The 14,786-nt window shown below is 39.5% G+C and overlaps 1 protein-coding gene across 2 annotated transcripts in view; it reads right to left on the bottom strand.

The window, feature by feature from the left end:
* LOC113067979 (leukemia inhibitory factor receptor-like) overlaps positions 1-14,786 on the bottom strand; it is a 25,740-nt gene continuing 10,954 nt past the window's right edge. For both annotated transcript variants that reach the window (XM_026240494.1, XM_026240492.1), the window contains exons 6-17: positions 10,572-10,729; positions 10,126-10,259; positions 9,015-9,165; positions 8,353-8,429; positions 7,908-8,112; positions 7,643-7,825; positions 6,889-6,990; positions 6,331-6,489; positions 5,793-5,945; positions 1,029-1,110; positions 853-928; positions 1-758 (exon numbers count right to left, since the gene is read on the bottom strand). In XM_026240494.1, the coding sequence (XP_026096279.1) occupies positions 435-758; positions 853-928; positions 1,029-1,110; positions 5,793-5,945; positions 6,331-6,489; positions 6,889-6,990; positions 7,643-7,825; positions 7,908-8,112; positions 8,353-8,429; positions 9,015-9,165; positions 10,126-10,259; positions 10,572-10,729 (1,804 nt within the window). In that variant the 3' untranslated portion in view covers positions 1-434. The remainder of the gene's footprint in view (positions 759-852; positions 929-1,028; positions 1,111-5,792; positions 5,946-6,330; positions 6,490-6,888; positions 6,991-7,642; positions 7,826-7,907; positions 8,113-8,352; positions 8,430-9,014; positions 9,166-10,125; positions 10,260-10,571; positions 10,730-14,786) is intronic.

Consider the following 14,786-nt stretch of genomic DNA (forward strand, 5'->3'; position numbering starts at 1 on the left):
AAAAAAAAATAATAATAATTCCAGTCCCAGATTTTCAAATGTTAAAAGTACATTTTTAAACATATCAAGTTCTTAACTGTAAAATTGTTCATTTTTAATTCATGATACATACAGTATCTCAAAGGGTTACCCATAAATGTCCCCTCCAGAATGTGTTTTCCCCTGAGAGAGAACATTTTGTACAGTTTTGCCTAGAAAGGTCTAGCATAACATGCAAAACCAAGATGAAGCACCTGAAAGATATTGCAAAATCTCTGCAGTCGCATTTCACAACACTTCTTGTGTTTAAAAGTTGTTTTTGCAGAAGGAAGCGGGGCCCCTCACACACAGGGTGACATGAGGATGTTGTGATCTTGCTGAATGTGATAAGATCAACAGCTCTGGCTTGCTCTCTTTGCTGTGTATAAAAGGTTACAACACTGCGTTTTCAGGAATTATGTGGCTACGGAAGTGACATAGTCACTCGAAAAGTCCGCGATCTCTGACCCCTGAGTTGTGGCTTCTGTCTTCAGCTCCTCTGAAGGCACATCTTGTTGCACAGAGGACACGTAAGTGAAGTTTGTGAGACTTGTGGCTAGCCATACGTCTGTGGTAAGATGGCAGGATGGTAGCGTGACTTTAGGAGTAATGAATGAACAATTAGGGTCTTCTACAGAAGTCAACCATGCTTTCTCTGCTGGGATGGGTTGCACGTCTAAAATCTCAACGTCACACCATTCACAGTCCTCTATCATCAGAGTACGGATCTTTTCACTCGCCTTAAAAAGAACAGAAAAGCGCCTGGTTTAAGCTGTCAAAGGAAATAGACACATTGTTATTATATTACTGTATGGCATCAATGTAATGAATTACTTCATAAAGATCTTCATCCAGGTCCAGTGCTTTTATGTGCAGAAAGCTGAATGTTTCTTTTGGAAAGCCTCTTATCCTGGAAGTGATGGAGAAAGACGTCATCAGTGTCAGTGAACCACAGAGAAGAGAAGTACAGTCCATCACTCACCACACACACTGTATATCAGCAGACTTACAGGTTTCTGTATGACCACAGACAAACGCAACAACCGATCGAAACCAGGAGAGGAACCAGAACCTTCACCAGCAGCAGGTAATCTGAGGAGAGAATTATTGTACCATTCCATCATTATATGTCCATTACAGTTCAACACTATGAAATGACTTTGCATCAAATATTGGATTAATATAGAGTCCGATTATGTGTTTAGTTTTATCATTGGTAACAGTCTAGCAGATTTCTATTTCTTTCTATTCCTCAAAGAATCTTGAAATAAAATATAGCATGGTTTCCACAAAAATAGTAGTTGTTTTCAACATAGATAATAATAATAATAATAATAATAATGTTTCTTGAGCAGCAAATCTGCATTAGAATGACTTCTGAAGGATCATGTGACTCTCAAGACTGAGAGTAATGATGCTGAAAATTCAGCATTGTGTCATTGGAAAAATTACGTTTTATAATATATTCAAATACAGAATTTTTATTTTAAATTGTAATAATATTTAACAATTTTACTGTTTTTAATGGATTTAAATCAAATAAGTGCAGCCTTGGTGATCATAAGTGACTACTTTTAAAAACATAGAAAAAAAATTAAAGATCATCCAATGTCGTTCAAAACTGTTTGTCTATAGAATAAAAGTCAGTTGTGTCCAATGTGGTTTAAACTTCCTAAATGTGTTTTAAACTACATTTTTGGGTGAGCTATCCATTTAAGATGGTGTAGACAAGGGATCACAACCTACAACCATAAGTGGCACGCAGAGGGTTGATCGCTGGTATGCAAGTAATAGGGAAAACTGCATACTTACATTGAGGTAATAACTATAGACCATATAAGGTAATAACGTCTCATAGTCACACAGCCTGTTAGGAGCTATTAATACTATACAAGTGTGAGAATTAATTTACGATCAAAGCCTCAGCAGTCCAACAGCGCTCGTCATTATCAAAATGACTGAGATGGCCAATCAAATAAAAGTAGGTGGGGTTTACTGAGGACAGAAGCAGAGCGCGAGGTGGCATCAGTTTGACATAAAAGAGAACGAGGTAAGATGAAGCTGCAAATCATTTAATATTAGTCCACTTTTAACGATAGGTTTTACGATAGAAATGTTAAATGACCGACAGCTATATCCAGTGGTGCAAACTTCTCGGAAAAAAAAGAAAAAATTTAAGAGATGTGTAAATTGTCTACATATGTGTCTCTCTTTCTAAATAATGAAGCGAAGTTTAGGTAACGTTACTTAAAAAAACAGCGTTTTTACCCACCTTGTTGCTGAGAAATCTCACGTAGCAATTCCGTATTGATTAGTAAAAGTCGCGTGGCAGTACTGACAACAAGTTTAAGTTCATGGTGTTGGAACTGTGGTAATGGGGTTATTCGGATCAGCCTGCAATACCCCTTTCTGCACCTTGGTTATCTGATGTTCTACGCGAACATTGTTCTAAGCTTAAGCTGCTCAAAGGGCTAATGTTTCCACTGCTAAAAGGACAGACTACCATAACAAAATTAACAATTCGACTAACTCTCACATGCTTTATAAAACATTTTCCTCGCTCCTTTGTCGTCCTCCTCCAGCTTCATCTCTAATAGCTGACAACTTTAACACATTTTTCATTGATAAAATTAAAAACATCAGTGCACAATCCGTCAAGCACATCTCACCAGCAAACATACTGATTCACATCCTTCTCTTCACTCTCTGAGGCAGAAGTCTCCAAACTCATCCTTTCTAATCATCCTACTACTTGTCCGCTTGATCCTATTCCATCTCATCTCCTCTGCAGTTTTACCTGCACTCACTCACATCATTAACATATTTCTCCACACTGGTGTTTTTCCCTCATTATTTAGACAGGCTTGTATAAATCCACTACTTAAGAAACCCACCCTCAACCCATCTCTTTTAGAGAACTACAGACCAGTTTTTCTTATTCCTTTGATTGCCAAAACACTTGAACGAGCTGTGTTCAACCAAGTCTCTGCCTTTCTCACACAGAACAACCTTCTTGACAGCAACCAATCTGGCTTCAGAAGTGGACATTCAACTAAGACGGCCTTGCTCTCAGTTGTGGAAGCCCTAAGACTGGCAAGAGCAGAATCCAAATCTTCAACACTTATCCTGCTTGATCTGTCTGTTGCTTTTGACACGGTTAACCACCAGATCCTCCTATCAACCCTATTGGCAAAGGGCATAGCAGGAACCGCACTCCAGTGGTTTGAGTCTTAACTATTGAGTCTTAACTACTGGGGTGCCTCAGGGCTCAGTACTTGGACCACTTCTCTTCTATCTATATGGCATCATTCGGTTCTGTCATTCAGAAACATGGCTTTTCATAGCACTGCTATGCTGATGACACTCAACTCTACCTCTCATTCCATCCTGATGATCTGACGATAGCTACCTGCATCTCAGCTTGTCTAACAGACATTTCTTACTGGATGAAGGACCATCACCTTCAACTCAACCTTACCAAGACAGAACTGCTTATGGTTCCAGCAAACCAATCGTTTCATCACAATGTCACTATCAATTTAGGCAGTTTTTCAACTATTACTCCTTAAAAAATAACCGGAAACCTTGGAGTTATGATTGATGATAAGCTTACTTTCTCAGACCACATTGCTAAAACTGTCCGGTCCTGCAGATTTGCTTTATTCAACATTGAGAAGATCAGGACCTTTCTTTCTGAACATGCTGCACAACTCCTTGTTCAAGCTCTTGTTCTGTCCAGGCTGGACTATTGCAATGCCCTCTTGGCGGGTCTTCCATCCAGTTCTATCAAAACTTTACAATTAATCCAGAATGCGACAGCAAGATTAATTTTTAATGAGCCGAAAAGAATACACGTCACACCTCTGTTTATCAATTTGCACTGGCTTCCAATAACTGCTCGCATAAAATTCAAGGCATTGATGTTTGCTTACAAAACCACCACAAGCTCTGCACCCATTTACCTCTATTCATTACTTCAGACTTATGTGCCCTTTAGAAGCTTGCTTTTTGTGTGTGAACATCGCTTGATTGTGCCATCCCAAAGAAGCACAAAGTCACTTTTACGGACTTTTAAATTAAATGTTGGTGGAATGACCTCCCCAACTCAATCTGACCAGCTGTGTCCTTAGCCATCTTCAAGAATTGGCTTAAAACCTATCTCTTCCATCTTTATTTGACCCTTTAACTTTAGCACTAACTATTCTAATTATATTCTCTAAATGCAGACAGCTCGCTCGCTCAACACAACCTAAGTTACAATATAACATCATTTCAGCCAATCAGAGACAAAGTTGCTTAATTCTGATTGGCTGCTTTGACAACCAATCACAATATTCCCTGCATTACGGCAACAACAGAGAAAAAAAGAAAGAAAAACAGTTCATGCATAATTATTATGCAAGTTGATATTCTGATCATACTTTTTCCAAGCACAATTTACCAATTTGAAACGACATCAATCTTAATATCTACTATTAATCTTGTATTTAATCATGTCTAACTGATATATAATTGTTCATGAAGGCTGAAAAACGAAAGTGAAAAACGGCATATATTTAGATGTGCATAATTATTAAGCAGGTTTTATTCTGAGCCTAATTGAGCCAAAAAAGATCTTTAAAAATTGTTAAATGCCCATGAGAAATATTCAAAACTAATGCAATAATAGAAATTGCAAAGTTAAGAGATGACCGTTGGATAGCAAAATGCTAAGTAGGTCTGCAGGGTCAGAAGAAAAGATGCATGTTAACTGCAAAAGAATTAGGAATTGAGGTGAAGAATTGTGGTGTGATATCATTAGGAACCATTTAGTCTCCAGCGCCACCATTTTCCAGAACTACAACTTTCCTTGAGTCTCCACAAGTACAAGGTGTCAGGTTCTCAGAGACTTAGGTTACGTAAAGAATCCTAAAAAAGGACCCCTACTTAATAGGAAAAACACATACTGAAGTGTAGTAAAATACTTGAAGACTTTACAGGCTTTATAGACAGGTAAGTTGGGAGTGACTCCACATCCTCTTTTACCGCTTTTCAAAGAATTTATCTTCTCTAATCTGGCAGTAGGTTTTTGGTGTTCATGTTTAATCTATCTCAAACTTTTATCTGTAAAAGAAAACCTGCTTAATAATTATGCACACCTGAATATAAGGCATTTTCACTTCCAGACATCATGAACAATTATATATCAGTTAGAAATGATTAAATACAAGATTAATAGTTAAGATAATTGGTAAATTGTGCTTGGAAAAAGTATGATCAGTATATCAACTTAATAATTATGCACGCAATGTATTTTTCCTCTTCAGCTGTTGTTGTAATGCAGGGAATATTGTTGTGATTGGTTGTCAAAGCAGCCAATCAGAATTTAGTAGCTTTGACTCTTATTGGCTGGAATTATGACATATTGTAACGCTGGTTTGTGTTTAGCAAACGAGCTGTCAGCATTTAGAGAGGCCTGAGGGCAGGCATTAGGTGAGCAAGCTAGTGAAATGTTGCACGCGCAAAAGAGAACGTCTGCACACATTAAAAAACGTAATTTTAAATGCAAAATTGATTTTCGAGAATGCACTTTTGCACGCTCCAAATATAATCTTTCGCGCTCATAATTGTTGCAGAGATATAACCCCATTTGTGGTTAACCAGAAAAAAAAATGGCATGTGTATGCCGAAAAGGTTGCCGACCCCTAGTGTAGATGCACATAAGATAGTAGTCTTCTATTACAAAATGCCACTCCGACTCTTTCCTGTCAGTTTTAATCAGTAACGGAGCTCACAGTTCTGTCTGGTTCTGAAGGTGGCGGTGGTCTCCGGTCCACAGCCTGCAGACGTACATGCTGCCAGCTGAAATGTGTACAGCCGGTCCTCCTCAAGACCACTGACTGTCCAAGATTTGCTGTGAGGATCATCCACTGACACTCTGAAGGAACCTGCCAGAACAAACAGGAAGAATGCATGCGATAGAGAAAACAAAAATGTAATGTGTTATTAAAAACAGCAACAGGATTTTTTTTCATGCTGGACTGCTACGGTATACTGTCAAATAATAGCTGCTTCAACCTGTAAAGCACATTGGCTGGTCCAGTCTGAAATATAAGCACCATTTTAGCATAAAAAAAAACAATATTTATGGGGCATGTTGTTGACTGCAAATATTTAAAGTGAGTGTGGCAATCGGTTTTTGAGATTTCTGGATTTCCTTATTCAAGTAGACCGGACTTGGGGTTGGAAGCCCAAAATAGCTGTGTGTCTAGAGGTATTGCAAATATGGAATATTTGAAAAGGGACTCTTTTAGAAAATAGGTTTAGACTCACTGAGATCAGAGCCGGCCTCTGAATAGTCTTGTATCGTAATCACATATCCGGTGATAAATCCAGCGTGACTTGGATCCTTCTCATTGAAACTCCATTTCAGCTCTACAGATGACCATGTTATGTTTGGGCTAGAGTCCAGTGTTGGGCGCTGTGTGAGCTCTGCACAACACAAATAATACATGTGGTGATATTTATTTCATAATATTAATGTGTTGTATTGCACAATGCAGATGAGAAAATTGGTGATTTCAACTTCAGTTCGATGCATTTTCCATTGCAACATAGCACCTTATTTTGCAAAGCGGAAATCTAAAATATTTTCTGTTTCTATTTTCTAATATTACAAGAACAACAAAGTGTAGTAAACAGTCAAACTATTTCCACTACAAACCAGTGTGCTTATAATTATGACAGTATATTAAAGTAATTTCACAAAAATATAACATAACTTACTGTTTTGTACAGGTAAGAGAACTGGAAGCGAATGGCTTAATGTGGATTGACAGCTGTTTTGTGCTTTGCTGTAATGTAGCATGTAAAGTGTGTGTGCACTCTTACTCTGTTCTTTTAAGTATCCGATCTGTTTCTCATGACGTCTGTGTCCATCAGCGCTACAGCCATAGATTTCAAATGCATATTGAACTCCTGCTTTAAAATCCCCTGAAAAAAATTGTTTTACATTGATTTTGAACAAGTATTAGGATAACTTAAAACAAGACAATAGGCTACAACACCAAAAATATTTCTTATTTTTATCTCATCAATATATTAATCAATTAACAGGATTCTACAGGATTAGCATTTTTACTGTTATTTTACTGTTTTACTGTCATTTTTTTTACTGTTGTTTACTGTTATCAGCTAATAAATTGCGAGTAAAAATACTTTTTTAATTTAAATCCTCATGTATAATACTCAAGTAAATTCCAAATGACTGGAAAGGTATATATAAATCTAGTTTTATAAAAAAAAAAAAAGTTTTTCTGTAAGCATCTTGCAATGCATTCTTGAATTGCCTTATCTGTAAAGGCCAAAAGCAACTGAAATAAAATTGAATTAAATATAAACATTAGATGAATAAGTTGTAACTAATTTTGATTTTATTTTAATCAATGTGTTTTTTTTGTTTTGTTTTTTGCTTTAAAACTATGCCTAACCATCATGCAGTTCAAAAGTGTTACTATGAAAAAAGCACAAATGCCGCTTTTATAAGTAATGCTATCATGTACCCGGAAACATAAATGACACAATTTTATTTTGGTGGTGCTTGTATTGTAAGAATATGGCATCATGTGCAAACACAGCTTTCTACCTGCAGTCAGGTTTAAGAAGGTCTGATTATCTGGGACTTTTCTCCACTGTGGGCTGCAGGGGAGCGCAATACCCAGCATGCACCACTCTATGGTGTAACCACACGTGGCAGCCGAGTCCCTCTTCCAGGTCAACTGGAATCCCTTTTCATTCCCCATAATCCTCTTTTCTCTCAGCATGCTGTCTGCATCAGTAACAGCAGTAAGTTATCTGATGTTATACAGAACAACAGAAACACACTTTAATGTTGATCTGAGCTTTGTCACCTGTATGTCCTGAAGGAATAGTGATGTGGGCTGGTTCAGATAAGCCAGACTGAATGACGGCCCTCACAGTGATGTCACTCATATTGATCTCTCTCATTAGTTCCACATGTGTCTGTGTGACGTTCATGCACACGCTCCTCTCTGTGTTTCTGTAGCTCACACACACCTCATAGGCATTGATATATGACTCGGAGTCACTGCTGGCCTGAGGAAAAGTGAACCGTGTTAACACTGATCCTCTTTCTCATAAAAAAACATATATTTTTTTAAATATATTTCAAAATACACACACACAAAAAAATACTACATCAAATATATAATGGAACGTTTCAGTGTAAATAAATTCTTAGCTAAACACAAACCAAATAAAGTCAATAAAAAGAACTGGACCACTGTTACAAAAATGACAAAGTAACGAAGAAGAATGTCAAAAGCATAAACTTACTGTTTTCCACAGCAGAATGATGGTGCGATTGGGATGGTCCCTGATTTGGCTCCACAGATCTATGGTCACTAGAGGCTCTGCAGAAAAACAATCAAACACACATCTGTGTGACCCTGGACCACAAAACCATTTAAATATTTATAACATATAACATTTAAATATATCATCAACATCTGAAAGATGAATAAAAAAGCATTTCATTGATGTACTGTATGGTTTGTTAGGATAGGACAATATTTGGCCGAGATACAACTATTTGAAATCTGTTATCTGAGGGTGCAAAAAATTGAGAAAATCGCCTTTAAAATTGTCCTAATGAAGTCATTAGCTATTCATATTACTAATCAAAGATGAAGTTATATATTTATGGTAGGAATTTTACAAAATGTCTTCATGGAACATGATCTTCACTTAATATCCTAATGATTTTTGGCATAAAAGAAAAATCTATAATTTTGACCCATACTATGTATTGTTGGCTATTGCTACAAATATACCTGTGCTACTTAAGACAGGTTTGCGCTTTAGAGTCACATATAAATATACTGTATGCTTGCGTTTACTTGCCGTGCAATATTCTAGTGTTTATTGTGTATTGCTGTGTGGTTTATAAATAAACACACACACACACACATATATACACGTGAATTCTCTTTGCTTACCTGTGCTGAATTCTCTTTGTGTTGTCCATCGACCCCAGTCATTCCCCTGTACTGCACAGCGCCCCCTAACAGAGTACGGCATGCTGGGCTTTAGGTGCTGCAGTCTGAATGCGTAAGACTGCATCGAGTCAGATCCATTCTTATCTAAATCCTGTAAGACAACAACAACAGTTGAACACAGGATGTGCTTCAGCATTTCTGTAAAGGTTATTTTGTTTATCTGATATGGCAAGTCTTTTGATGAGTTTTCACACCGTTAATCAAGCTTATGAAACTCCCTCTTGTCGTATTTCTGATGCCATCGCATTATTTGGAAATACAAAAAGATATTGTGCAACAGAAAAGAACACCGCAGAGGAAGATGGTCCCACCCTTAGGCCATTTAAGATGTAGATAAGTTTTTTACTTTAGCCAAACAGTTGTAGAGACATTTTAATGGGTGCCGTCAGAACGAAAGTCCACATATAAACATCACAATAATCCGCACTACAGTCCATCATCAGATTAACATCTTGCGACATAAAAAGCTGTGAGTTCTTAAGAAACAAATCCTTCATCAAAGCCTTTTAACTTTAAAACTGACACTTCTGGCTAAAATACAAGTCCATAATAATGTAATAACACTTCCTCCAGTGAAAAATTTGCAGTTGTCCTCTCACATCAACATACACCAACATAAATGTTTAGAACTATTTGGACTGCTTCATCATGTAAACAGTGATTGATCTGTGCGTATTTCTCCTCTTAATCAGACTTTTCAGTGGAGGAAGCAGTTTAATGGATAGAAGTCTTGTGTTTCAGCCACAAACAAGAGTTTGAAGTTAAAACGTCTTCATGATGGATTGCTCTTTACAAATGCACAGCTTTTCACTTCATAAAACTGATTGATGGACTGTAGTAGTGTGGATTACTTGTGGATTATTGTGATGTTTTTTATCAGCTGTTTGGACTCTCATTCTGATGGCACCCACTCACTGCAGAGCATCCATGGATAGATCCAAGTGATGTAATGCTACATTTCTCCAAATCTGTTCCCATGGTCCTTGGATGGACTGATTGGAAGTACATTTTCTGAAAATTTGGGTTAATTTTTGATGAACTACTCCTTTACCTGTATTATCCCTCCTGGTTCAAGTTCAGTCTGGCATATCAGAAGAAGTCCTTTGAAATTCCCATTCAGCTGCAAGATCACCAATGAATCAAACACACCTGCAGTCACTTCAAGATGCTCAGGGACTGGGAAAACTGAAGTGAAATGGAATGAAATGGATTATTAACTACATATTTTTATTATTTATTCCCCGTTGTCTTGTGGACGACACAATTAAAGAAACTTCCACTGCACTTCTATACAAAAGTGGACAAATTTACACAATTATAAGGACCATCCCCCTGAGGTAAAGCGTCTTGATCTAGGGAACAGTGGTGATAGTTTAAATGGGTTTCAAATTACAGCCATTTGTTTATGATCTGTCCCAGAGTTTAAACTATTCCATATCACTGAGGTATCTGATCCTTTAACTATATAATCTTCATATAAAAATGATTCATATTCACCTCTGTCTGTGATCCTGAATATGTATGTCTCACTCTCTTGCCCCAAACTGTTTGTCACAAATAATGTGATGTTGTAGGTGATCTGATGTGGGATGACATCAAATCCACAGGAGGCAGGATCTGTGTCTTCCACATCACAGCTGACAGACTTGGAGTCACTGAACACAAAGAGAAAATGTCATTATATTCAACTCATAATGAGTCAAATATTCTTGCCTCGTCTGTCTGTCCTTACACCTAGGTACCCTCGGCCACTGTGATCGGCTCCCCCGGGGGGGCAGGGGGGAGTAGAGTGCAGTCTCGGGAGTACCTACCAGCCTGCGAGGGGCGATGGGGGTATGTGACTAGTGGGGCAGGGCCGAGAGGCATTGGAACGGGTCGAGGCCGGTGGAGTAATTGGAAATGAGCCACACCTGCGCCACTCGCCAGTATCGAGTCCCACAGAGGAGCTCCGTAACAATAAAAAGGAGGAGTTACGACAGTGAAGAAGGACCAGGCCTTGGTTCCCTTTCAAGATGATAACTCAACATTACATCAGCTATGACATACAGTATTGTTCAAAATAATAGCAGTACAATGTGACTAACCAGAATAATCAAGGTTTTTCGTATATTTTTTTATTGCTACGTGGCAAACAAGTTACCAGTAGGTTCAGTAGATTCTCAGAAAACAAATGAGACCCAGCATTCATGATATGCACGCTCTTAAGGCTGTGCAATTGGGCAATTAGTTGAATTAGTTGAAAGGGGTGTGTTCAAAAAAATAGCAGTGTGGCATTCAATCACTGAGGTCATCAATTTTGTGAAGAAACAGGTGTGAATCAGGTGGCCCCTATTTAAGGATGAAGCCAACACTTGTTGAACATGCATTTGAAAGCTGAGGAAAATGGGTCGTTCAAGACATTGTTCAGAAGAACAGCGTACTTTGATTAAAAAGTTGATTAGAGAGGGGAAAACCTATAAAGAGGTGCAAAAAATGATAGGCTGTTCAGCTAAAATGATCTCCAATGCCTTAAAATGGAGAGCAAATCCAGAGAGACGTGGAAGAAAATGGAAGACAACCATCAAAATGGATAGAAGAATAACCAGAATGGCAAAGGCTCAGCCAATGATCACCTCCAGGATGATCAAAGACAGTCTGGAGTTACCTGTAAGTACTGTGACAGTTAGAAGACGTCTGTGTGAAGCTAATCTATTTTCAAGAATCCCCCGCAAAGTCCCTCTGTTAAAAAAAAGGCATGTGCAGAAGAGGTTACAATTTGCCAAAGAACACATCAACTGGCCTAAAGAGAAATGGAGGAACATTTTGTGGACTGATGAGAGTAAAATTGTTCTTTTTGGGTCCAAGGGCCACAGGCAGTTTGTGAGACGACCCCCAAACTCTGAATTCAAGCCACAGTACACAGTGAAGACAGTGAAGCATGGAGGTGCAAGCATCATGATATGGGCATGTTTCTCCTACTATGGTGTTGGGCCTATTTATCGCATACCAGGGATCATGGATCAGTTTGCATATGTTAAAATACTTGAAGAGGTCATGTTGCCCTATGCTGAAGAGGACATGCCCTTGAAATGGTTGTTTCAACAAGACAATGACCCAAAACACACTAGTAAACGGGCAAAGTCTTGGTTCCAAACCAACAAAATTAATGTTATGGAGTGGCCAGCCCAATCTCCAGACCTTAATCCAATTGAGAACTTATGGGGTGATATCAAAAATGCTGTTTCTGAAGCAAAACCAAGAAATGTGAATGAATTGTGGAATGTTGTTAAAGAATCATGGAGTGGAATAACAGCTGAGAGGTGCCACAAGTTGGTTGACTCCATGCCACACAGATGTCAAGCAGTTTTAAAAAACTGTGGTCATACAACTAAATATTAGTTTAGTGATTCACAGGATTGCTAAATCCCAGAAAAAAAAATGTTTGTACAAAATAGTTTTGAGTTTGTACAGTCAAAGGTAGACATTGCTATTTTTTTGAACACACCCCTTTCAACTAATTGCCCAATTGCACAGGCTTAAGAGCGTGCATATCATGAATGCTGGGTCTTGTTTGTTTTCTGACAATCTACTGAACCTACTGGTAACTTGTTTGCCACGTAGCAATAAAAAATATACTAAAAACCTTGATTATTCTGGTTAGTCACATTGTACTGCTATTATTTTGAACAATACTGTATATGGGAACCCCTCCCTTCTCCACTTTCCCTGAAATCTTATGGGCTAACGCCAGCTTGGGACATCTGGCCAATTGACTCGAAGCATGCAAATACTGACGAGTCAGCGGGCAGTATAAAATGCATGGGTGGGAAAATTATATAAGAATCTCTTTCTTCACACTAGAAGTCTTAGCGAAGTCATTGTGGAAGTTGCATTAGAGGATTACTAACCCCTGTTTTTCCTCTCCGCATCCAATGGCTGCTACATGCCAGATTTGCATGGGTCCCGCCCGACCTTCACCAGTTCTGTGTCACCTGCCTGGTCTGCTGCAGTTAGCACTGATGTCATCAGGGATCATGCGGCAACTGATTTCTCGCTGATGGCTACTAAGTGCTCTGCTCAAGCCATCGGCCATTCCATGGGGTTCATGGTCGTCCTTAACAGGCACCTGTGGCTTACCCTAGCTGACCTGAAGGACGCAAACCGCAAGACACTTCTAAATGCTCAAGTCACTCCCTCAGGCCTCTTTGGTGATGCCGTGGAGTTGGTCACGGAGCGTTTCTCAGAGACGCAGAAGCACACCAACACCCGCAGGGACTGGCTAGACTATAGACAATAGAGCTAACGCATCCGCTGTGTCACTTCCTGGACACGTGGAGGGCTATCCCGAGTGTTTCACAGTGGATATTGGGAATAATTCAGCACGGTATTCTCTTCAGTTCAAACACAGACCTCCCCGCTTCAACTGGGTGGTCCCATCACTGACTTTGCCCCAAAACCTTCCTGTTCTGAGACAGGAGGTTCTCAGTCTGCTTGAGAAAGGAGCGATAGAGCGTGCCCCTCAGAGTGAGCAAGAAAACAGGTTTTACAGCCGCTACTTCGTGGTGCCAAAGAAGGATGGTGGACTCTGTCCGATTCTGGACCTGAGACCCATCAACCGAGCACTTCACAAGCATGCATTCAGAATGACAATGCTGAAACAGATCTTGGCACAGATACGGCCCGGGGACTGGTTCGCCTTAGTAGATCAAAAAAAAAAAACTTCCATATTCAGATAGTGACATCCCACAGGCGCTTCCTGAGATTTGCTTTAGAAGGCACGGCTTATCAGTGTTCAGAGCTTCCGTTCAGCCTGGGCCTGGCCCCTGCACCTTTTCAAAGTTTGTGGACACAGTGCTTTCTCCCCTCATATGCGCATCTTGAATTATCTGGACGATTGGCTGTTTTTAAGCCCACTCAAGATGTGCTTATCAGTCACGTGTAAACACTGCTTCGCCATTTAGATACGCTGAGACTGCGTGTGAATATGCAGAAGAGCATGTTTTTACCGAGTTGGATTATAACATATCTGGGAGTATGTTTGGACTCGATGGCAATGTGAGCCCATCTCTCTCAAGAGCGCATAGAGGCAATTTCATTGACTCTGCACCATTTCAAACTGGGCAGGGAATTTCAGAGGCTTCTGGGACCGATGGCAGAGGCTTCAATTGAGACCGTGGAACAGCCCGGATATGTTCAGCCCAGGAGTTCCTTTGAATATAGTAACGCAGCTTACCGTGGTCTCGATGGACGTGTTAACTTCAGGCTGGGAAGAAGTGTGCCTCTGCTTCTTGCTCTCACCTCAGTGAAGCGCATTGGAGACTTACACGCGTTTTCAGTGAACGATGATTGCGTCTGTTTCGGACCTGGCGACTGTAATGTCACTCTCTGGCCGAGACCAATTTACATTCTGAAGTCACTCAATACACTGTTTAGAGCATAGGTTGTTTCCCTGCCCGCCTTATCTGCTGAGCCTTTCATTAGTCAGACCAGCTGTTCGTATGCTTTGATAGATGTTATAAGGGACGTGCTGTTTCCAATCAGAGACTTTCTCACTGGATTGTGGACACTATTGTGTTGGCTTACGAATGCCAGGGGAAGATTGTCCCCTCAACATCAGAGCTCATTCTGCGAGGGGAATGGCTTCCTCATGGGCCTGGTCTAGAGGTATGTCTATCCGGGATTTATGTCTTGCTGCTGGCTGGCCTTCCCAGAACACATTTGCCAGGTTTTACA

Source organism: Carassius auratus, linkage group LG30F (assembly GCF_003368295.1).
Source record: "Carassius auratus strain Wakin linkage group LG30F, ASM336829v1, whole genome shotgun sequence".
Taxonomy (NCBI): Eukaryota; Metazoa; Chordata; class Actinopteri; order Cypriniformes; family Cyprinidae; genus Carassius; species Carassius auratus.